This window comes from Penicillium diatomitis, assembly GCF_028827545.1.
Source record: "Penicillium diatomitis strain IBT 30728 chromosome Unknown utg000008l_segment0_segment0, whole genome shotgun sequence".
Taxonomy (NCBI): domain Eukaryota; kingdom Fungi; phylum Ascomycota; class Eurotiomycetes; order Eurotiales; family Aspergillaceae; genus Penicillium; species Penicillium diatomitis.
Window position 1 is genome coordinate 1,017,417 of NW_026623180.1, and position 20,631 is coordinate 1,038,047.

The 20,631-nt window shown below is 50.8% G+C and overlaps 8 protein-coding genes across 8 annotated transcripts; 3 read left to right on the forward strand and 5 right to left on the reverse strand.

The window, feature by feature from the left end:
* Positions 1-1,283: 1,283 nt before the first annotated feature.
* Positions 1,284-1,680, reverse strand: N7539_006381 (uncharacterized protein; the record flags this gene model as incomplete). The annotated part of the gene is made up of 2 exons (XM_056935983.1): positions 1,284-1,393; positions 1,455-1,680. 2 exons carry the CDS (start codon positions 1,678-1,680, stop codon positions 1,284-1,286), a joined length of 336 nt encoding a protein of 111 aa, XP_056788907.1.
* A 5,292-nt stretch (positions 1,681-6,972) lies between these two features.
* On the forward strand, positions 6,973-7,631 carry N7539_006382 (40S ribosomal protein uS14; the record flags this gene model as incomplete). Its single annotated transcript, XM_056935984.1, has 4 exons — positions 6,973-7,033; positions 7,141-7,164; positions 7,373-7,415; positions 7,515-7,631. Exons 1-4 carry the CDS (start codon positions 6,996-6,998, stop codon positions 7,629-7,631), a joined length of 222 nt encoding a protein of 73 aa, XP_056788908.1. The 5' UTR covers positions 6,973-6,995.
* Positions 7,632-8,613: 982 nt separating this feature from the next.
* On the reverse strand, positions 8,614-10,508 carry N7539_006383 (uncharacterized protein; the record flags this gene model as incomplete). The annotated part of the gene is made up of 8 exons (XM_056935985.1): positions 8,614-8,724; positions 8,793-9,002; positions 9,069-9,503; positions 9,588-9,704; positions 9,785-9,903; positions 9,980-10,087; positions 10,154-10,387; positions 10,457-10,508. The coding sequence occupies 8 exons, from the start codon at positions 10,506-10,508 to the stop codon at positions 8,614-8,616; spliced, it is 1,386 nt and encodes a 461-aa protein (XP_056788909.1).
* A 100-nt stretch (positions 10,509-10,608) lies between these two features.
* N7539_006384 (uncharacterized protein) lies at positions 10,609-10,828 on the forward strand (the record flags this gene model as incomplete). The annotated part of the gene is given in 2 exon segments (XM_056935986.1): positions 10,609-10,638; positions 10,655-10,828. The coding sequence occupies 2 exon segments, from the start codon at positions 10,609-10,611 to the stop codon at positions 10,826-10,828; spliced, it is 204 nt and encodes a 67-aa protein (XP_056788910.1).
* A 1,519-nt stretch (positions 10,829-12,347) lies between these two features.
* On the reverse strand, positions 12,348-12,922 carry N7539_006385 (DASH complex subunit DAM1; the record flags this gene model as incomplete). Its single annotated transcript, XM_056935987.1, has 3 exons — positions 12,348-12,400; positions 12,456-12,507; positions 12,605-12,922. 3 exons carry the CDS (start codon positions 12,920-12,922, stop codon positions 12,348-12,350), a joined length of 423 nt encoding a protein of 140 aa, XP_056788911.1.
* Positions 12,923-13,681: 759 nt separating this feature from the next.
* Positions 13,682-15,675, forward strand: N7539_006386 (CRAL-TRIO domain-containing protein; the record flags this gene model as incomplete). The annotated part of the gene is made up of 4 exons (XM_056935988.1): positions 13,682-14,851; positions 14,910-14,951; positions 15,019-15,118; positions 15,182-15,675. The coding sequence occupies 4 exons, from the start codon at positions 13,682-13,684 to the stop codon at positions 15,673-15,675; spliced, it is 1,806 nt and encodes a 601-aa protein (XP_056788912.1).
* A 392-nt stretch (positions 15,676-16,067) lies between these two features.
* Positions 16,068-17,316, reverse strand: N7539_006387 (HIT family protein; the record flags this gene model as incomplete). Its single annotated transcript, XM_056935989.1, has 5 exons — positions 16,068-16,175; positions 16,359-16,451; positions 16,722-16,790; positions 17,010-17,092; positions 17,277-17,316. The coding sequence occupies 5 exons, from the start codon at positions 17,314-17,316 to the stop codon at positions 16,068-16,070; spliced, it is 393 nt and encodes a 130-aa protein (XP_056788913.1).
* A 745-nt stretch (positions 17,317-18,061) lies between these two features.
* Positions 18,062-20,090, reverse strand: N7539_006388 (flavin-containing monooxygenase; the record flags this gene model as incomplete). The annotated part of the gene is made up of 5 exons (XM_056935990.1): positions 18,062-18,650; positions 18,721-19,300; positions 19,356-19,828; positions 19,915-19,995; positions 20,059-20,090. 5 exons carry the CDS (start codon positions 20,088-20,090, stop codon positions 18,062-18,064), a joined length of 1,755 nt encoding a protein of 584 aa, XP_056788914.1.
* Between the last annotated feature and the right edge of the window lie 541 nt (positions 20,091-20,631).

Genomic DNA, 20,631 nt, shown 5'->3' on the forward strand with positions numbered 1-20,631 from the left:
GTAGATGTAGTTCGAGAACGCCTGGGATTAAATCAAAGGGGGGGAAAACTTGGGTTTATGAGAAGTGACCCGACCCCAGGGACATCGAATTTCTTTTCTTTTTAAAGGAAGCAATTAATAATTCAATGGAAGGAATCGGGAACCTGTTCGAACGATGACAATGGGACCGCAGGAGGTACCTCACACAGATGACCAAGAACAGGAAGCTTCTACTACTCCCTTTTGGTCTTGCATCATGTCCAGCTAATACCGATCCTTTCATCTTTGTTTATTTCTTTTTCTCTTTTTGCCCTTTTCTCATTTTCTTGTTTCTTTTTCATAATTCCGTTTCTGTACCGCACATAGTATAAAATCAACGAATAGCCTTTTGCCGCTGTAGCTCCCTCGGAGATGGCGGATATAAAAGTCTCCGCCGCCGGGGGTGCGTGGCAGTACTTCGTAAGCGGAGTTTCCGTCGCCCGAAAATGCAGTGGTCGGGCGAGTGGGTAAGACCGAGTAAGAAAGGCATCCAAAGCCTACTATGTACTACAGGAGAGTCCAGAGTCTTCCGCCGTGTCTTCCACTCCTCTCTCCCTTGGCTTTCTTTTGGCTGCGTTCGATCCATGATTATCGCGAAGCTAAGCGAGGAGCGTCATCTCTGCCACTTTATAGCTTTCTGAGACGGTGGCCAAGGACTCGATCTTCACAGGCCATCTTCGTTAGTTGTTCCGATCCATGTGATCTCCAGCAACACTGTCGGGGAACCATCTGCGTCGACAGTCAAGGACTCTAGAGTACTCGTTGCATCCTGGATTTGTACAACTCTCACTCCTGCACAAAGAAAGGCGGGTGGTCGGTTCAGACGGTAGCGGAGAGCCGACTTTTGCAACCCAAGGATCTGCAGTCGCTGGGAATTGTCATCTGCACAAGAATAATGATTGTGGCATGACAGCCCGCCTGCTACAACGGAGTGAGTCTTGGCGAAACCGGTTTTTGGACTCTGGACGAACTCTCAGTCTCGGCTCGGAGGGGCCGGGATCTAGACGATTCACATCTGAAGGGATAGCCCCATCCATCCCGTTGCCTTGGGCCTGAATGACCTCATTCCTGTCGGATGATCGGTTAGCGATTAGCACCACTTTGTATTTCGGCAGTAGGACGATGCTCGGGAAGGGGGTCCTCTTCCAAGGTGTATCGGAACATCTCGCCTGGCCTGGCAATTTGTGCCTACTGCCTAGTACGCTGCTCAATTTTTCGACCGAAAATCAGGCACAACACAACAGTCATCATAATCTGTACTTTGTCTAGGGGTATCCAACCAAGAGCCTTTCCGCCTTTCCGCCTTTCCTCGTCTCCAGGCGCATGACGTATTTCGATCGCTGCAGTGCATTGACAAGGCTGACAGATGTACAGACTACAGTACGTACCACGTACTTACTGGTACATACTACCAGTATCCAGAGATCAATTTTTACCGCCAAAAGCGGACCGTTGAACGAAAATACGACCGTGGAGTGTGGACTTAGTGTACCGTGTGAGTTCGGCAGCACTGTGATAGGAGATGGCCGGGTGTTGATGCCCAACATAAGGGCCTGCCAGCCTCGCGCAGCGTTGCGCAGCGCTCTTGGCAGCCAGCGGCTGATCGATCTCATCCGGCTTTTCCCCCAGCGCTTTCGAGGGTTCAGCATTGATCATCAGCATAGTGAGAGTAGGAGGGCTCCTTAGGTACCACTTCCTACTCAGTTTCTACTAGTTACAGTACATCAGCAGGTCACAGGGGGTTGGTGCGTAGTAAGCATCTCGTGTGACTATTGCTCCAAGTGGTCTACAAATGGTGACTACTAGCAGAAGTAACGGGAGCGCTGTCACTCACTCACGTCAAGTCACCCAAAACTGACCTAGAAGACAAAGTATCTTTTGACAGATCTGAACCCATAAGTCGAGAGAGTTATATTCTGACTAAGTAGCTCATGTCTAGCTTGGCAGACTTTCACTTGATTTTAAGTACTCACTCCCAAGCCACGTAGATGTCAAGGCCCGAGGACCTTAAGAGTCATCGATGGCACGAGCCACTATGAGCCATCACAAAGACGTGACAGCTGCAGCGCAAGGGCTACCGTCTTCCGTCTTTGAGCATCCTTGTTGTGTGGGCTCGGCCTCGCACGGCCTTTTTGCTCCCTCCGAGTCGCACTTTAGGGGTTTGGATCGCCCGGTGGGTAGAGGAGGGAAGGGTTGTAACATGTGGGACTATTCCAACACTACTGCTACTGCTAGTACTGCCACCTCTACTGAGTAGTGAATACCTTACTACTGAGTAGTAGTTACTGACAGGTAGTGACTAGGTAGGTACTAACTACTTAGTACTAGTACTCGAATCAGTTAAACGGTACGGGATTGCCGTGATGTCTCTTCCGATTTCCCGAACGCACAATTACTGCACAAAGTGCACAAGCGAATGTGTCTGATCGGCAATACCTAAAAGAATAATTGTAGTAGACTCAAAAACTGTATGGATGATGTCTCAATCTCACGGGCAAGGACTGTACTTTACTCATCGCCGAGTCAGAAAGCTCCCGCTAGACTTTGAATAAATCCCGAGCATCATTCCACGCCTCTACTGTGCTGGGCAGTGTCAGGTGCCAAGCAAGCACAGTTAGGAGTCAGGAGTCAAGAACTAGGTATTGCAGATATTGAATCCTGATGGTACCGAATCATTGTTATCTGCGTCCATATATGATTGCCAGCGAATTCTGACAGCAGTGAGCCAGGTTTGTTCTGACAATTCAGATACTTACCCAGCCCCGGCCATCGAATCTTTCTCGTCTTCGTCAATAGTGGAGTCATTCGATGCTCAAGCCAGAACCGCGCTATGACCTGAGGCTCAACAAACGTCACTCTTAGCGCAGTTCCTTATTCTCTCGGCACCGCGGTTTCCAACACTTGGCGGAAATGGTACATATTTGCATACTAGTACGTACAAGGACCTAGTCAACTTGCTAGTAATTTGTAACTACTAACTACCTTACTCATTACTATAGTAGTCATCTGAGTCAGGTTAGAAACTAGGTATGGAGATACCTAGTCATCCGCCAAGTGGCCCGACTCGAGACATATTTCTCTCATCCCACCTTCAAAACCTTACTCGCAGGCTTTGATGGAACACGAGAACTGTTTGAAACATGCTCGACATTGACAGTCCCGTCTTTTGAGCTTGACCTCCGCTGAGTAATATGTCCTGCAAACCCGAGGATCAGGCCTAGGTGCCGAAGGATGACACTTAGGACCGTCTTATCATCCAAGTACAGCAAGTCATGTGATACGGTGAATAAGAACGTGCTCACCCGATCATCCGCGGTCTTCCGGACATGCCAGTAAAACATGGACACGGGAGGTGAGGACGGGACATTCGGGCTGCGAATGGAAACTTGATAAGTACAGTACGGGCATCTGAGAGAGCAAAAAAAAAGGGTTTGACTGGAAGCCCCACCCAGCTCTGACTCGGTGGGCCTCGACCCTGTGTCCGGCCTGGATTTGTAAACCACACGCACCTCTCAAGGACACACGCGCACTGTCTAGGACAAATCCCGAGCTTGCAATATGATCCGCAATTCCGTCTCGACGGGTATCAGCACAGCTACGGGTCTACTACTAAGGCAGTGACTACCGAAGTACAGCAGGTACTAAGTGATGATCAGTGTCACCTGTTAGTGCTGTGCTGTCAATGTGCTCATGCAAGTGAAGCCACGCTAATAACTTGGTGTTCCTGTCCGGGTACTTCCGTCGATGATTCATTCACTAGACTCATCATATGATTCATCCCTCGCAATAGTCCGGGATATCATTTGCTTATGTGTGTCTCCAGATGGCCATGCTGTACCAGTCCTGTGCAGCATGAATCCCCGTCACACCTGCGAACGTCTGATTTGGAGATTGATCATGGATGACTTGCCGATTAATCATCGTTCTCAAATCTTGAAGTTGTCAGTTTCCGCCTTCCACTTTCCACTTTTCCAACCTTCCAGAGCCAACGAGCTCGATATTCCCGACGAACGGATTGACACCACTGGGAGTCTTGAGTATCTTAGACCAGATGATTTCGCTAGACTCGAAGACGAGTCCGACAACTTGCCGGTCCCGCAAGGACAATCCGTACTTAGTACTTACTCCAGTAGCAAGCACTAAGGTACCTAGTAAATACTGGTAGATAGTAAGTAGATAGTAAGTAAAAAATCGGAGCCCTTGCTGCCGTACTCATTTTTTTCTCGGTCTTCTGCATCGCGTACCTACGGAGCTGGGATTCTTCGAGTGACAGGCACGTTGTAAGAGTTCGTACTACGCTCAGACAGGCAATACCTCGACCATCCGCATTTCACATGGATGTACTGTAACACTGACTACTGTTGTTAGTGTTGTACAGGGAGTGGTCCGAGTCTTTGTTTCGGTCACATCATGAGCAACAGAAGTGACGGTGTGACAAGATCGTCGGGTCCTTGACTTTCCGGCGCATGAATTATGTCAAGTCGGCGACAAGAGACTAATTACTATTAGGAACCGATGCTCGCCGCGCGCTCGAGATTTGGCCCGTTTAAAGTTCACAACCATATTAAGTAGTAAGTACTAAGTAGTGGCTCACTTACAGTAGGTCTGCCAGGACATTATAGCTGCTCCACAGCATACCAACACACGCTACTGTAGTACAACTGCGAAGCCAGGCAAATCGACTTTTTTCGAGAATGTGAGAATGTACATGTGTGAAAGGCATAGCTGAGGTACTACGTAAGAAGATATACAAGTCCTCCAGCCACACTCTGCGACATCGCTCAGCAAGATTAGCTTTTCGGTGTAGTAGAAGGTTGATCATCGGCTTGGGCACTCTCCAATCTCCACCATCGCGACTTTCAATCAATGCTCGTCCTCGGATACAGCATTGACCTGCAAGTCATGTACCCTTTTGAACTCTGACCCTCCGCCTCTTGTGTCCTGATGACCCCGTGCTCCCCGCATCTCAGTATCCTGCAGCTGGCCTAGAAAATAATGAACAATTGCAAACCCACCTGCAAAGTACTCAGGTTTGGAAGTAGGTCACTTACTGGTTCTTACGACTTTGTCCTTACTGCTGAGCACGGGACGTCACGAGATCGCGCCCTTTACAGATCGACGGCAGCACGGGCCTGCAATTCGGATGCTCGGCTTCTGCAATATCCGTTAGCCGGGGGACTCGGCGGCTCCCTGCGAAAGGGCGCCTTTTTGGGATATGATACGAGCATTCCGTGTCCAGTCATCGTCAAGGCTTCATCTGTGGGGTCTGTTGGTAACTTGGTATACATGTGCCCGGTATACATGTGCCCAGCACTACGTACACTAAGTACTACACTTGAGCTACTCCACGAGTCTCCGGGGCAGTAGAGGGACAGTAGATAGTGATACTGGACAGGGGACACTATACTACTACAGTGCTCTCTAATTCATTACGGGTCATTAATAACGCAAGTGACCCGTGATGCATAACGATCAATAACGGGGAAAATCCGTGCGAGGCAGATTTGTACGGTAACTGTCTACAAGTCGTCGAGTGCGACTGACCTCGTCGCGTGGCCTGAAATATCTTATTGCCCACAAAGATGTCGTCTGGGGAGTCTGGGGAAAGGTTGGCCCTGGACCTGCTGGAGCTCTGATGGACCACCAAACCATCTTCAAAGAGAAAAGCTTGATCTGATCCTCGTCTACACTCGGAAGTGGGTGGAACAGTTGGAAGTACCTACTTATCGTTGCAACGTGTAGTTTCCCGATGCATCTGAACGGGCATCACTCTTTCGATATTGGCAACTGTTTCGGATTGAGAGTCTTTCAGCGATAGAGAGGCGTCTCCACGATTATGAACAGGTCGGATAGGTGTGATCTCTCCAGAAATACTCGAGCGAAGACTCGCGTCTCAGCAAGAACGCAGTTCTGTGACATGCGACAGGACTTCCCGTCTCAGTCGGTGTCTGACGGAATCTCGGGGGCTTACCTAAAAGGTTACTGGATGCCGTCCACAGGTAGCAGGTAGATCTACACATAAGCGTTTTATAATGTACAATAGATGCCACAGACGTTCAACGTTTCCACATTCTCAGCCATATTTGGATCAAGGTGACACCCAATGAGAGGAAAATCAATTGCTCCTCCAATCCTGTCGAACAATGTGTTCTTTTCTCCTTGGCTATAACACTTTGCCCTATGCGCTAGGACTGGAAGCAGATTGAGAATATGGAGGGGGGATGCTTGTGTAGATGTTGTCAAGCAATGTCAGCTTGACAAGAGAACCCTGGATTGGGGGTGGGCTGACTGCTCGACGTCAAGGTTGATGAGACTACAAGTACAGTATTGCATGACAAATTTTCAAGGCTTCGCGACTACGGTGCTTTTTCAGCATGGAAGCGTCAATGGAGTACTATGACTAGATCATCATCTCCTCGAACCAAGGTCTCTTCTCTAAGGAGGATGGTGTCAAAAAAACCGTGACTAGGTAGTAGTTCAAACCCATGAGCTCTTGTATCAAGACAGCAGATTATGGTCGTTTCAAGAATATGAATCAAAGAAAATAATAAGGAAGCCCCCATCTCTGTGGACAGAAGCTTTATCAAAGACGTCAAGTTCAACCAAATTTGTGAATGACTCTTTTGATAGGGGGGTGTCAGGACACATCCGCTCTTACTTGAAATGCAGACAAGCGCAAGCAATCTCCTGTCACCGCCATTGAATGCGAGCCGAGTAGGTGGCCCGAACCACAAGGCATCCAAATCATTATCTAATCACGGATCCAGGGCAGGCGGGAACGCACCCCAAAATCGACTAGTGTCGGGGCAAGCGAGCTGGCCCGTGCCCTCCGGTTCCCAATCGGGACAGCACACAACGAAATTCCAACCCTACCGGTATACCAAAGTCCGCCCTTCGTTCTTCTTCATCAGCGCCAACGACCCTCGTCCCCCGTCACCAACCAAACCCGTCAAATCCCCCATTTCGACACCTTCAAGATGACTCACGAGTCTGTTTGGTACTCCCGGCCCCGCAAGTAAGTCAAGAATACGTGCGCCGTCTCGAATCGCTGGTCGAAATCGTTTCACATATATATACTTCGTGGGAAGAGCATCGTGGCTAACTAGAATTCTTTTTGCGCAGGTACGGCAAGGGCTCCCGCGAATGGTGTGTTCAATCCCCAATTTGAAAAGATGCATTAAAGCCATCTTTTACCCCCTCCCGGTTCTCGAAATTACAAGATGTCAATATCGGAGAAGTGGCGCGCTGGGGAAGCGAGTGAATTCACTATTGGATTTCGAAAAGATGGGGAATTTCGAGAGATGGGATGATGTGCCAGGATCGGAAAGGCTAATCAGGATCAACTCGACTACAGCCGTGTCTGCACTCACCGCGCCGGTCTGATCCGCAAGTACGGCGTATGTGCAACCTGGCCCCCTCCGCGACCATGAGCGCTGCTCGAACACTCTGAACTCGCGCTATCAAACAACGGGGCTAACCTGGGTTCTTCCATACAGATGAACATCTGCCGTCAGTGCTTCCGTGAGAAGTCCACCGACATTGGTTTCAACAAGGTTCGTTTTTTTTTCCTTCTTCTAATTCTGCGCCCGCACCATATCCCGAACACCACTTGAGCAAAGCCTCGACATCGACACTTGCAACTCCGACCAATACGGAGACATAAACACCGTCTCAAGACCAGTCGAGCGCTTGATTTCCTAGTCAACAAATTATCAGCACTTGAATACTAACCAGGGACATCTCTCTCTCTTCAACAGTACCGCTAAGCGATTCAAAACCATGTCCATGATTTGACGGCTTTCTCGATCCATTCTCGTCTATGATGCGTCCTCTCGTGTACGTGCCCCAGGCGCTTTGCGAAATCCACTCGATTAGTGTCCTGGGATGGGAAAAATTTGGTTCGGAAGTGACAGGGGGAGCAAATAAAATGCAAAAGACTTTTTAACGCCCAACAACTCCGTTTTCTTCCTCTTCTTTTTTTCCGCACGACGACTCCAAAATCGTTTCCTTGTTTTGGTTGCTGTGCTTGTTTCGTTTACTAGATGGAGAAGCGCAACCGGGTGGGCTTATATGCTGCTTGGCGGCCCTGGAATGGGTCAATTGGGACCGAGAGGGTTGGCTGTGTGTGGAGAGTGTTCGCGCATCAAAAGGACGGATGTCATGTTTCGCCCATCCGACTCTTGTTTTTTCGTTTACCCACTATCATGAAGGATTTCCTTGCCTCTCAGCCAACGTTCCTGCACTCCGGAGTGTAGACTTTGATCTATGACCCTCGCCTCGCCAATGTTCCGCCTCACTTTACAACAACTTGCGCCCCGCTTCCAGCTTGGTGGCTCTTAAGTGGTTCGCAAATTGAGTCCGTAGATGTAAACGGCCACCCGGCTGACAATCTTTACTTTGTGGAAGGCGATCCATTCAGATCTTGCCTGAGAGGCATTTCATTCAAAACTAAAGACATTATTTTCGTAGTCATGCTGGTTCCGCACGACGCTGATTCCCCATTCTAATGCATATCCTTGGTCTCGATCCAGTTCTTGCTTTGGCCGGTATTAAAACCTTTCATGCCGCCCTCAACATCTTCAAAGTCGACCGAGTTCACTTATCAGGGTGAATAGCACGAATGCTGTAGAAGAGAAGATAAGCGTCCTGCTTGAGAACATCGGCGATACTGGCAACGGTGACTTTGTTGTCATCCATCAGAACCCACTATACCCAGCAAGGTTAGCGCCCCGTGTTTCAAGCAACCTTAAACGGACAATAGTAAGAGTACTTACTTTGTCGCCACTAAGTCGGGTGTAAGAGTAGTAGTGGCCGGAATCCATAGCTCCCTTGTGAACCACGACGGTGGACAGGTCATACAGATAGTTGGAAGTATCGACACGCTCTTTGTCCTTCTTAACCGTGTATGGCAGCATGTTCAGAGTGACCGGGAAATCAACATGACCATCCATCTTCTCGGAGGACGATGAGTTGTGTTCGTATCGCTAAACACACTGTTAGCCTCGACTCCTCTGCCTGTCAAGGTTAATTCACGTGGAGTGATCACATACCTTCAACTGCATGCACAGAATCCCCGGGAGCTTGTTGATCTGCAGTCGTTTTGATGCTCGCTGGGGCGTGTTTCCACATTTCTCGCAGTGGTAGGCCGCCTCGGTCTGATGCTGGAGATCCTCGACAGCGGTGAAACTCTCCAGACAGTTGATTAAGGAGGCACTGCCTGGTGCACTTGATCGACCGAGCTTCCGTTTCTTGTTCTGAAGTTGCACGTCGAGACTCAAGTCGATCATCGGGTCAAAGGTGTGAGTGGTCTTACCACACTTGTGGCACATGACGCTGCTACGAAGTTCACCGTAGAAAGTGCGATGGAAGAAGCACTCGCACTTGGTGTCGTAGCTTTCCGAGTGACCAGGGGTCGCGGCGTGCAAGGCGTTGACCAGGAATTGGAAGTACTCATGGGCATCTTGCTGTCGATACCCGGCCATTTCCTGTAGTATTCAACCGAAAAAGTTAGTCTAACGTGCTGAGGGAAGATGGTTCTGCCGACTAAAGGAATGAGAAGATGAGCTTACGCGTGACAGATCCCAGCCATGGTACAACAGGGTTGCCGCCGACACTGCGTCCGTCCGCTCGCCGCTGTTGAATTCCATGAAGACCTCGGTGGCGGCGCAACCCATGCACAGATTGCGCTGGCAGGTGTGGATGTCATGACCCCCGCCAAGAAGTAGGCGTTCAGGGTGGGATCATGAAGGAGGGCCTGAAGAATCACGGCCTGATAACATGTCTGGCCCATGTTCCAGACGCCTCGGGCCCCACGGCGAGAGCAGGGGTTCTTGTAGGCGTTGTTTTTGACGTAGACTTCAGATGCCGAGTCTTCAGTCCACCGGCCTATTCTCCCCTCATGAGTGGTTAGCTTCTACTGAATGAATCATCCACGAGCAGAGAGAAAAGGGTAGTCACGCACCCTGGTATTCGAATTTACCTGCAGGGCCGCACAGTCTTTCAAGACCGTGGTCATAAACAAAGTCACCGCAAGTCTCGCAAAAGACGTACCGGTTCCGAGACTCCATGACTGCAGTAACATCCGAAAGTTAGATATCAAGCACAGGAGCAAAGACAAATCATCTTGATTACTTACAAAACGCATGGCCGGTCTTCTTGGTGTGAGCCTCACGCTCCGTGTTGAGGCAGCCCTCGAAGCAGCTCAAGCAGTGGTATTTGGGCTTTAGGGTAGCCACTGTCCGCAAGCCGCTGGTTGGCACCGCAGCAGTCTCGGGCTTGGTGTAAGGTGCCAAGGCCGCATACTGCTTGCGGTAGCCATCCTTGAACAGGCCAGCCGTAGACTGGTCCTGCATGATGGCTGCAAGGTGCTCTGAGACAGGTTAGTCTTGTCTTGAGAACTACGAAAGGAGTTATGAGCTTGCTTATAGAAATGACTTACCACAACCGAAGGCTGCCTCGGAGAGGAGAGTGACAGAGTCGAGGCTGGCCATGTCGACAGGTGACTCGAAGGGGGGCGAGAGCCAGAAGGAAGAAAGGACAGGGGGAGGGGCGAGACGAGGATGAGGAAAAGGTGAAGTGAGAAATATGAAGATGGTCTCTGAAAAGGGCCAAGGACGAAAAGTGAGATTCAACGCAGACGACGTTGAGATGGATGCGTGTGGTTATCAAAGATGGACGCAAGACGAAGGATGGGGACTCAGAGTGGTTGAAGAGAGGAGAAGAAGAAGAGGAAGAAGAGGAAGAAGAGGAAGAAGAGGAAGAAGAGGAAGAAGAGGAAGAAGAGGAAGAAGAAGAAAAGCGTGAGCGTTAGGCTGAGAGGACCGACGGTCCAAACAATAACGTGTCGAGCGTCAAACAAGGCAGTGCCCTAATCGATTAGGGAATCGATGAGGGAAGGAACGCTCTTGGGAGAGTCACCAGACCACGACGTTCCTTCCAACTCTGGGCTGTCCACACTTTTGCTCAAGATATCCCGTTGAGCCTCACAGGACTGGTCCCAAGCTGACTGAGCATTGCACTGGCCACGAATGATCAGGATTCCGCGCAATTCGATTCATCTTTTCTTTGGAATCAACATACCGATATCAAGTCCTTCAGTGGATTACTTGGCGATGTCGCCTACGGGCGACAGCGAGGGTTCAAAGAAAGCACTGCTCTAGGGCTGGTCTCTCAGTGCCGGTGCAGGGTGGCCGCGGCAACCCACGCTGACGGTGAACGAGGGCAACGTGCCTCCGACTGGGCAATGCTTAGCACAAGAAAGATGCCTCGAGATTACTGCAAAGGACCGTGGCTTGCAGCGTCTTTTGGGAGACTGGAAGATCTGAACAACCCGACTTGGAATCCACCCCCGTAGTCAACGATCTGGTCCGGGGTCGGCAGCGGATCTCGTGGTGGCTCCATCGGGGACTGACTCTCAAGTTTTCGCAAGGGCCTCCGAGTTACCGCCGGATTAGCGATCGGGCGTGCCGCATCTGCACGACCACCAGAGAGATTCCTGGGCTTACGTGCATCGAGAGAAGGCTTCAACTTTGGATGAATACACATTTTACATGACCTCGTGGGACATATTACAAGCAACCATGCAAGTGATAGGCAGTGAAAGTGTGATTTCTAAGGTCTATTCAATGGAAAGAGGGGGTCGAGACAAGCTGAATGCCATGACCCGAAAAGGCTGTACAACTGAGCGCGCAATTGATGCAGAAATCGTCACTGTCGCCGCTTTCTGCTCAATTGCAAGAAAATGACCTGCTCGAGGTTTGCACGCCCACCGTGCAGTGTCCAATGGCGATCGTCAGCGGTGGACAGCCAGCGTCATGTCCTCTTTCCTTGCCCGTCGGCTCCACTGCCGATGACCACGAGACGAATATCGGTTGGTATGAGCCATTTCAATGAACGCGTTGAAATTGACTTCTCGGGTATGTGATTCAAAGGCTCGACTATTTGTTCGAGAGTGCGATTGTGCAGATATGTCGCGGAACGTAAACGCGCCGCTCTTCACAGGTCGCATTGGTTCATCGCAGTCCTCGACCTCGTGGCAGCGCGCTTGGTCGACTCCGATCGGACCCTCGTGTGGTATAGCGTCCGGTCGTCGACCCTCGTGAGGTCCCTCTTGCTGTTCCACGCGCAGCAGTACCTCGGGTAGTGTTGCCCCGAGGTACACCACGGCTAGCAGCTGGAGTTCTGGAAGGTTTGGAGGAGACGGTGCTGGGTGGATGTTCGACAAAGGATGTGTCCGTAGTTCTACGCCCAGGGCAGTTAGTGAAGATCCAATCACAGGTGATGGCAGAGTAGATGAAAGAAAGAGAACACAGGTCGGTCATTGCAGTCACTCACAAGAAAGTCATCTCGCCGTCATCTGGGCGAGTAGGTTCAATCTCCGCGTCTGTAGAAAGAAGAATCAGCATCGTCCCAGGTGCTAGTCGAGCTGCGCGACCTACCTTTCTGTGCCTCGGCCTGCTTAGCCCTCTTGAATGAATCGGTAATTGGAGCCTTGTAAGCCGTCAGCGTCGCATTCACATCACATGGGATGCCTCACATTGCTTCCAACGACCCGGCATATCCCTCTCCTATGTAAATATATGCCTACCTCTGGGAAATCCACACAGAAGGCGTTCATGTTCATTCCATACAAGAAGCTGGCGAAGCTTTCGCTGAAGCGCGTCAAGCTCTCGTGCATCAATTGTAGATGCATGAAATTGGCTTCCAAATCGGCCATGGAGTCCGCCAATTCGGCGAATTGTGGCTCCAGCGCATTGATGGCGGGCTGGTTGTATTCCGCGCTGCTGATGTTGTGACTGTAGCCATGGGCTTCGCGGAAAGAGGAACGTGAGCTCGGTCGCAAAGGGGTCGTGGGACGTGAAGGAGCCCGTGGGCGACTTGTTGAGCGATGCGCTTTTGCTTCCATCTTGCCGAGCAGGAGATGCGCGAAGGAAGGTTGTGATGATCCTCGTTTGGTTGTGGGCGAGGAGGGGTGAGGCGGAAGATTCGTAATTGGTGTGTTGGAGTGTTTCGAGGCACAGCTCCGCGCAAGGAATCGTGAGAGGTTATGTGTGACCTGCGCAATAGTCGTGGAGAGTCGATTGGGCGCTAGTAGCCAAGATCCCCTGATCGGATGACAATGTCTGTGAATGTCGACTGGAGTCGTGGAAATGGAAATTTGCGAGTGTCGAGCGCGGGACTGAACTGGAGCAGGTTGACATCAACAACCAAAACAAAACAGTTCTCGACGCTGATCACCGGCCGAGGCTCGAACTACTACAGGATTCGACAATGAGGGGACTTGATCTCTTGAGCACTCATACTGTCATCTGGTAAATTCCTCCAAATTATTATGAGCTCCCATGAATTCCATCTGCACACACGATCAACAAAAGCTTCTTCCCCGCACTGGACAAGAAGCCGATCGTCATCGGCCTTGATTCCAAACCGAATCCACTCAAGCGTCCAGTTGAGACTTTGTGGCTGAGGAATGCGTCCGTTGTCTCGAATCGGTCTGATTGATATTCCTCCCTCGCGATCCTCGCTTTTCCAATACACCTCTCATAGAGTCTAGGAGCTTTATCGTCGTACTCACCATTTACCCAACGCTCGAGCGCGCCAGCGTCGAATGATCCGGGAATCCAGGAGTTAACTACACAACTCGTTCTCACTGCCCCCCCGCCACATGCGGGCCTGCTCCGTCCTGCGCCGCATTGCACCCTCGGCCAAATCCTGTTCAGACTATTGTCATCGCAGTGTCTTCCCCTGTACAACGCCTCTAGAAAGGAGCGCTCGGATCGCTCGCTCATACGCCCGTCAGTTCCAGCCCGACTCGACTCCTCGCGTGCGCTCTTACTCCACGCGGTCGCTTCCACGAGACGAATCAAGACAGGCCTCTTCACTGTGGTCCATTACATTCACCATCATCACTGTTGGCGGAGGTGCCTGGATCTATAACAACTATTTCAACTCCCCTGCGCCGATCTCACCGGAGATTCTTCGACCTTCTCAATCGCAAAACGTCTCCTTCCTCGGTGTAATCGATACTCTGTCCACGATGCCTATCGAACCGGCTCCCGGTACCGTCGGGACTCTGACTCCCGAGCAGGAACTCAAGCTACAGGAATTTTGGGTCTTGACGCTCAAGGTCTTTGGCGTCCCCGTGGAAGGTCTTGATGCCAAGTCCGCCGATACCACTCCCAAGAGCGAGACCGATGGAGGCCAGGACAAAAAGAAGGCCACCTCGAGCAAGCGTCGTGGCTGGTCGCTCTTCAGCAAGGGCAACGCAGAGGAGGAGGAGGACACGAAGAGCAACCACTCGTCATCCGCCGACGTCACGTCCAGCCTGGCCTCTATCAGCATCAACGATGGTGACGACAAGCACGGGCAGTCCAAGGAGTTCCAACAAGCCCTGGTCGAGATGCAGCCGGAAGAGATCCGCACAGCCTTCTGGAACATGGTGAAGCAGGATCACCCCGATGCGCTGTTGCTGCGATTCCTGCGCGCGCGCAAGTGGGACGTTAAAAAGGCCCTGATCATGATGATCTCGACCATGCGCTGGCGTCTGCAGGAGGTTCATGTCGACGACGACATTATGGCCAACGGCGAGGCGGAAGCGCTGGAGCTGGCGTCGAGTGCGGATCCCGCCAAGAAGAAGAAGGGCGAGGACTTTTTGAAGCAGATGCGTATGGGCAAGAGTTATCTGCACGGTTGCGATAAGCGCGGCCGGCCGATCTGTGTCGTACGAGCGCGGCTGCACAAGGCCTCGGACCAAGAGGTGGACACGTTGGAACGGTTCACGGTGTATACGATCGAGACGGCGCGGCTTTTGCTTGCACCACCCGTGGAGACGGCGGTACGTTCACCACCCGTAGCTTGTTGGTTCTCAGTCACGGGTTGCTAATGGCGTTTAGACTATTATCTTTGACATGACCGGCTTCACACTAGCGAACATGGTAGGTTTTTTTTGTGCGCGCGGCGGATTTGCCGCTCCCAGCAGTTGTGCTGATGACTTCCCTACAGGATTACACCCCTGTCAAGTTCATGATCAAATGTTTCGAAGCCAACTATCCCGAGTCTCTCGGTTCAGTCCTAATCCACAAGGCACCGTGGATTTTCTCAAGTATGACCTCTCATGCCAGGAGTTGATTTTCTTATGATCGAAGGATGGCTAACCCACATGTAGGCATCTGGAGTGTTATCAAGGGTTGGCTCGATCCCGTTGTCGCCGCCAAGATTCACTTCACCAAGAATCGTCAAGACCTGGAAGAGTTCATTGCACCGAGTCAGATCATGAAGGAACTTGACGGAGACGAAAACTGGGAGTACAACTACGTCGAAGTTCAAGAGGGCGAAAATGCCAAACTCAAGGACACCGAAACCCGCGACAAGCTGCTCTCTGAGCGTCAAGTCCTCGCCAAGGACATTCAAGACGTCACCATGGAGTGGCTGCGCGCCAGCTCCCACAAGGATACCAGTGCTATCGCGGCCGTCAAGGGGAAGCGCGATGATCTGATTGCGCAGCTGCGTGAGCAATACTGGGTTCTGGATCCGTACATTCGTGCTCGGTCGCTGTACGACCGACTCGATATTGTCCAAGGTGATGGCAAGATTGAGTTTTACCCTGAAAGTGTAAAGAACGGCCGTGGTAATGCTGCTGCGGAAACCCCTTCCGCTTGAGATATATGTGATACATTGGTTGAGGCAACGGGCGCGGCTGTTGATGTTGACTCTTTTTTTGTCCATTTGCATTGGAGAGGAGTGTTTGGTCACGGACAAAAGCATCTTGCAATGGAGGATTGCCAGTGTATAGTATACTTCTTCGGTAGCATGCCGGAAGAAACGAGCATGTGCTCGCGCACGCATCAATCCCAATACAAGGCCCATAGAGTACAAATGCTTGTTTATTCCATTCTACTTGCTTCCAGTGACTCGGAAGTATCTCTCGATAGAACAAGGTCCGTTTCGTCCAATTTATCTCCTCCGAGACAGACGGTCCTCAGACTTTCGACAACCCAGGACACAAGTGAACCCCCAGAAACCTATCTCTTCCCAGATATCCGCAGCATGGCTTACATCTTCGACTTGATCTCCTCGTACAACGCCTTCAATTTATCCATCTCCGTCTCCTTGGCAGGCCACTCAATACCAAGACCCTCTTGCTCATTTGGCTTGGGAATCTGCAAAGTAAACGAAAAGTCAATAAGTCAAACATCTCTCCGAGGCACGAGCGGATCGGCAAAAGCCACTGGACAAGACAAGACGCATTCACAACATACCATGTGAAAGTGGACCTGCGGCCATGAAAGTCAGTCAATTGCCGAAAGAGGGAGGCGCGAGGAAGGAAATAGGAAAACACGCACATGATCGACGACCTGGTGCGCAATGCGCCCGTTGTTCTGGAGAATATTGAAATCGGAGGCGCCGCTGGCGAGAGCGATCTTCTTGGCGACGGGCTGGTAGAATTACAAGATTGGCATTAGTTGAGTCCCCGTGGAATAGTTTCAAGTGCAATTCTGTCACTCTGGTGCAAGGAGATCAAGGAAGAGGGGGACCTTGGAAGACTAATCGCCTCCCGACGGGGGTCCCCTCTGTCAATACTCAATCGACTTTGTGAAAGTCGATTCTCTCTGCTTGCGCTTCTCCCTCTTTTCGTTTTTGTTTTTCTTTTCTTCCACTTCGCTATCTTGTTGCTCACGACAGAAGCCGCGACTTCAATCACATACCAAAATCTCAAGAAGATCATTGTCGGGAATATCGGTCAACTTGGCGCCGTGATACTTGGGGATCACGAGCTATAAGGAAAATGGGTCAGCACGAGAGTCATTGTACAAAATTTGCACTGGAACAGTCAATTCTTCTTCCCGCGGGGTGACAATCCTGCAACCATGCAACAACAATGTGTATTCTCGGGTTCCAGCTCGTCACCATAAGCATCTGATGCCACCGCACGGAGGACGAAGCCAAGGGCGCCGAACGGACACCATGGGTAGGGAAAAAAAAAGAAAACATACCGCATGGCCACGGCTCAGAGGCTGAATATCAAGGAATGCAAAGACCTTGTCGCTCTCAAAGAGCTTAAAAGAGGGGATGTCACCTAGACCATTGGGGAGAAGGTGCGTTAGCAAGCTACGGAGAAGCCATCCAGGTCATGAGTGATGCACTCATAGTATGCCTCGCGGGGATCACTCGACAACTTCCAAGTCAACGTCACAGCGTTCGCGGCTTTCCTCGATGGCATCGCGGCAAAGAAGCTCCGGGGCGTGCGAGATGTGTGTTACCCTTGATGATCTTGCAGAAGATGCAGGCGGCGGAAGACATATTGTCGCAGAGAGGGACTTTAAGAAGATCTCAGATGAAAGGCCTTTACGGATCGAACTGACTGATTGAGAGGGCGTGATTTAGTTTAGTCGCGGTCCTTGTAGGCGGATTCGAGTGAATGGCGCTTCTATGATGGTATGGTAGCTCTGCATATGCGGGGTCAGCTTGCTCGGATTAAATGCTCCAGTTGTGTCGAGTGGAGAAAAGGTGGGAAGGAAAGAGAAGAAAAGAATCGTCACTCTTGAGAATCGAACGTTGGTAGGCCAGATCCAGAGAGTATGGATATATTGCAATCACGGGACTCTTCCCCGAGGAGTGGGACAGGCTAATACAGAACCCATTTCTTGCCTTTTACCAGAGATGGCCGTGGTTTGCCCACAAAACTCCTCTTCTCAATCTTTGGACATCCACTGTTACGACATAGTCGTCGTATCTTTTTGCTGTCTTTTTGAGGTTGAGCTTATTGTCCGTCCTTCATTTATCATATGCCCTTTTTTTTCTGCAAAAAGGCTTTCCTGAAGGATCTACAGTAGAAATTAACGTATGGAGTGCGTGTGCGCAAACTATCAATCCGTGGTGTGCATATGACCCGCGGCACAACCACCACCAATGGACAAGGCGGTGCGATTACGTCGCTAGAGAGAACCCGGATGCCCGTAAACTCGTCTGAGTTTCTACTTGCTGCCTTTTTCCATGACTCATGATGGACACTAAAAAGTTGATCTAGCTTGCGACTCCCAATAAACTAAATAATCTTGTCTTCCGCCGGGATCAGTCCCATTCGGTCCAGAGCAAAGGCAACCGCATTCAACACTCCATAGAACAACATCGGGATAACGCCAAAGAAGATATTGCCAAGGATGCCACGACGACGGATGGTCTCTTCGAGTTCCGTACGAGTAATTTCAGGCGCGACAGGAGACCTGAAAGGACCGACCAGGCGATAGAATGTGACAAACGAGGCACCAAAACAGTAGACAAGGAGAATGCGCAGTCCGTGCTCGCGGTATAGCTCCCGCAGCCCCGGCGCGCCACCGAAGTCTCGAGCAAGCGTGCTCATGTAGGCACTGTGGTCCACCCCATACTGGATGCGGGATCCCTTGGCCGCAAGTAAGTGATAATGCGGCGGATCCGTCGGTAGATCCATTTGACCGGTGATGAGAGCGGTCCACCACATGGCCTGTTGCTCCGCGATGGGTGGAATAGCCCCGACGCCCGGACGAACAAATCCAATGAAAGCAATGTCCGGATGGGACGGGCTGACAATGTTTCGAATCTGCGCATCCGCGGCTGTAGGGTACGACTTGTCAAGGTAAGGGAAGGTTTGCTTGTATCTTGAGCGAGCGAGTTAGTTCATGTCCCAGGTGTCGGGGAAACTCATCTCGCGGATTCCTGGTCACTCACCCACTGCAGTAGACGACACAGTCTGGCTTGATCACGCGGCTCTTCATCCGCTGCCAATCCTTCCGCCGAGGGTTTTCTTGGAAATGTACTTGACCAGTCTCGTCAATGTACTCGGGCCAAGTACATGTATCAACAACCCGGTCGGAGTTTGCGTCCTCTGGCGGGTCAATGTACCGATTCCCAATACAGGCTAGCAAGGGGTTCTGCGTCTTGTATGGACGGTTGAGATACGGCATGGCTTTGTTGCTCTTGTTGAGGAAGACGTATGCTCGGCCAAGACGTTCTTGGGGAAGACCACCGACGTGCTGATTCATGCCTGCTTGAGTTCCAGTGAGGAACCAAAGCACACGCTTGATGACAAAGTCTGAAACAAACCATCGCAGCCTGCTTTGCGCAATGGCCCGATGGACGTAAGCGGTTTCGAAAAGATTGGTGATGAGACCATCGATGGGCAACCCTCCCTTGAAAGTCTTTCCAAAGACCTGGAAGCGACTCAGTTGCTTAGGGAATGAGAGGAACCCAGTACGGAAACACATGGTTACCGATTGCGCATTAGCTTTGATGGACTCGTAAGCAATATCTGGAAATGTACGTCATGAGCAAAGGGCTTCAATATTTGGACAGGACAGACTAACCCATTGCCGTTTCGCCACATCCAAGGACCAGCACGTTACGGCCTGCCACCTGGGATCGCCCTTTATATTGAGATGAGTGGAACACATCTCCTTTGATGTGTTCGATGCCTGGGATAGTCGGGATGTTCGGCTCGACGTGGAGCCCAGTGCATACTGCAATGTGAGAGCACTCATAGTCTCTTTCTTGCTCATTCTCCGGATCTGCTCTGTCAAGGTACTTGACTCGATGTTTCCATTTCGAGTCGTCAGGTGCTCGCTCCACAGAAACGACCGGGCAGTTGAGTCTCATGTGCGCCTCGAGACGGAATTTTGCCACATAGGAGCGAAGATAATCCACATAGCCTGGAAGTGACACATGATCTGGACTATTGAGTGGCAGTCGATGGTCTGAAAAGGTGGTCAACTGCTTGCTGCTGACAAGTTCTGCGTTTTCATAGGCTCGATAGTTGAAGGTGCCTCCAATATCAGCCTCGCTGTATGATAAATCGTTTGTCAGTAAACGAGCGTAAGGCGAGGAGCTCAAAGAATCACATGATCATCAATCAGCATTGTAACTCACGACTCGAATAAGCATGCTTCAATCGGGTGGTCTGCAGTCGATGCTTCAAGCAGTGTCTTGAGAGCTACGAGACCGCCAGGACTATGGGTTTAGCCTTGTTAGAATGTAAGGTGATACAATTGATGCAGGCAGTCGCTTGCTCACCCGCCGCCTATGACTGCTACTCTGATTGTCATGATTTATACGTGTGAGAAAAATCCTCTGTTCAAGTCAACATTGAGGAAAGCGAAGTTGAGTCGCGGTGTGAAGTCGGCGTCTGTAAGGTTTGGAGCTCTGGTTCTGTGACCGGTTTCCCGCATGGACGCCAGGACGAATCGGGAAGGTTGGAAGAAGGGGCGATCGCAGCAGACTTGCTGTCCAAGTCGAAAGCAGTTCCCTTTAGGAGGTAGATTACGTGATGAGAGATTGTCCCGAATGTCTTTGTCGAGATTGACCGAATGTACAATCGTACATGAGTTGATATTGCCAAGAGATGTGGATGAGCCGATTAGCTTCAGCCCTTCTCCATAGCTCCGATGTTAGTAGGTCACTGCATACATGTGGATATGGCTTCGCCCATGCTCAGACAAGAACACGTAATGTAGCCTCCGGGTATCTATCATCAAGAAAAGAATATGCTTTCGCTCGGCATGTGCAACCGAGCTCCTTTTGAAAACCGAATGCACTTCAGAGATATACCCGTCTCTTCAAAAAGTCTTTCTATTACGGCCTCCATGT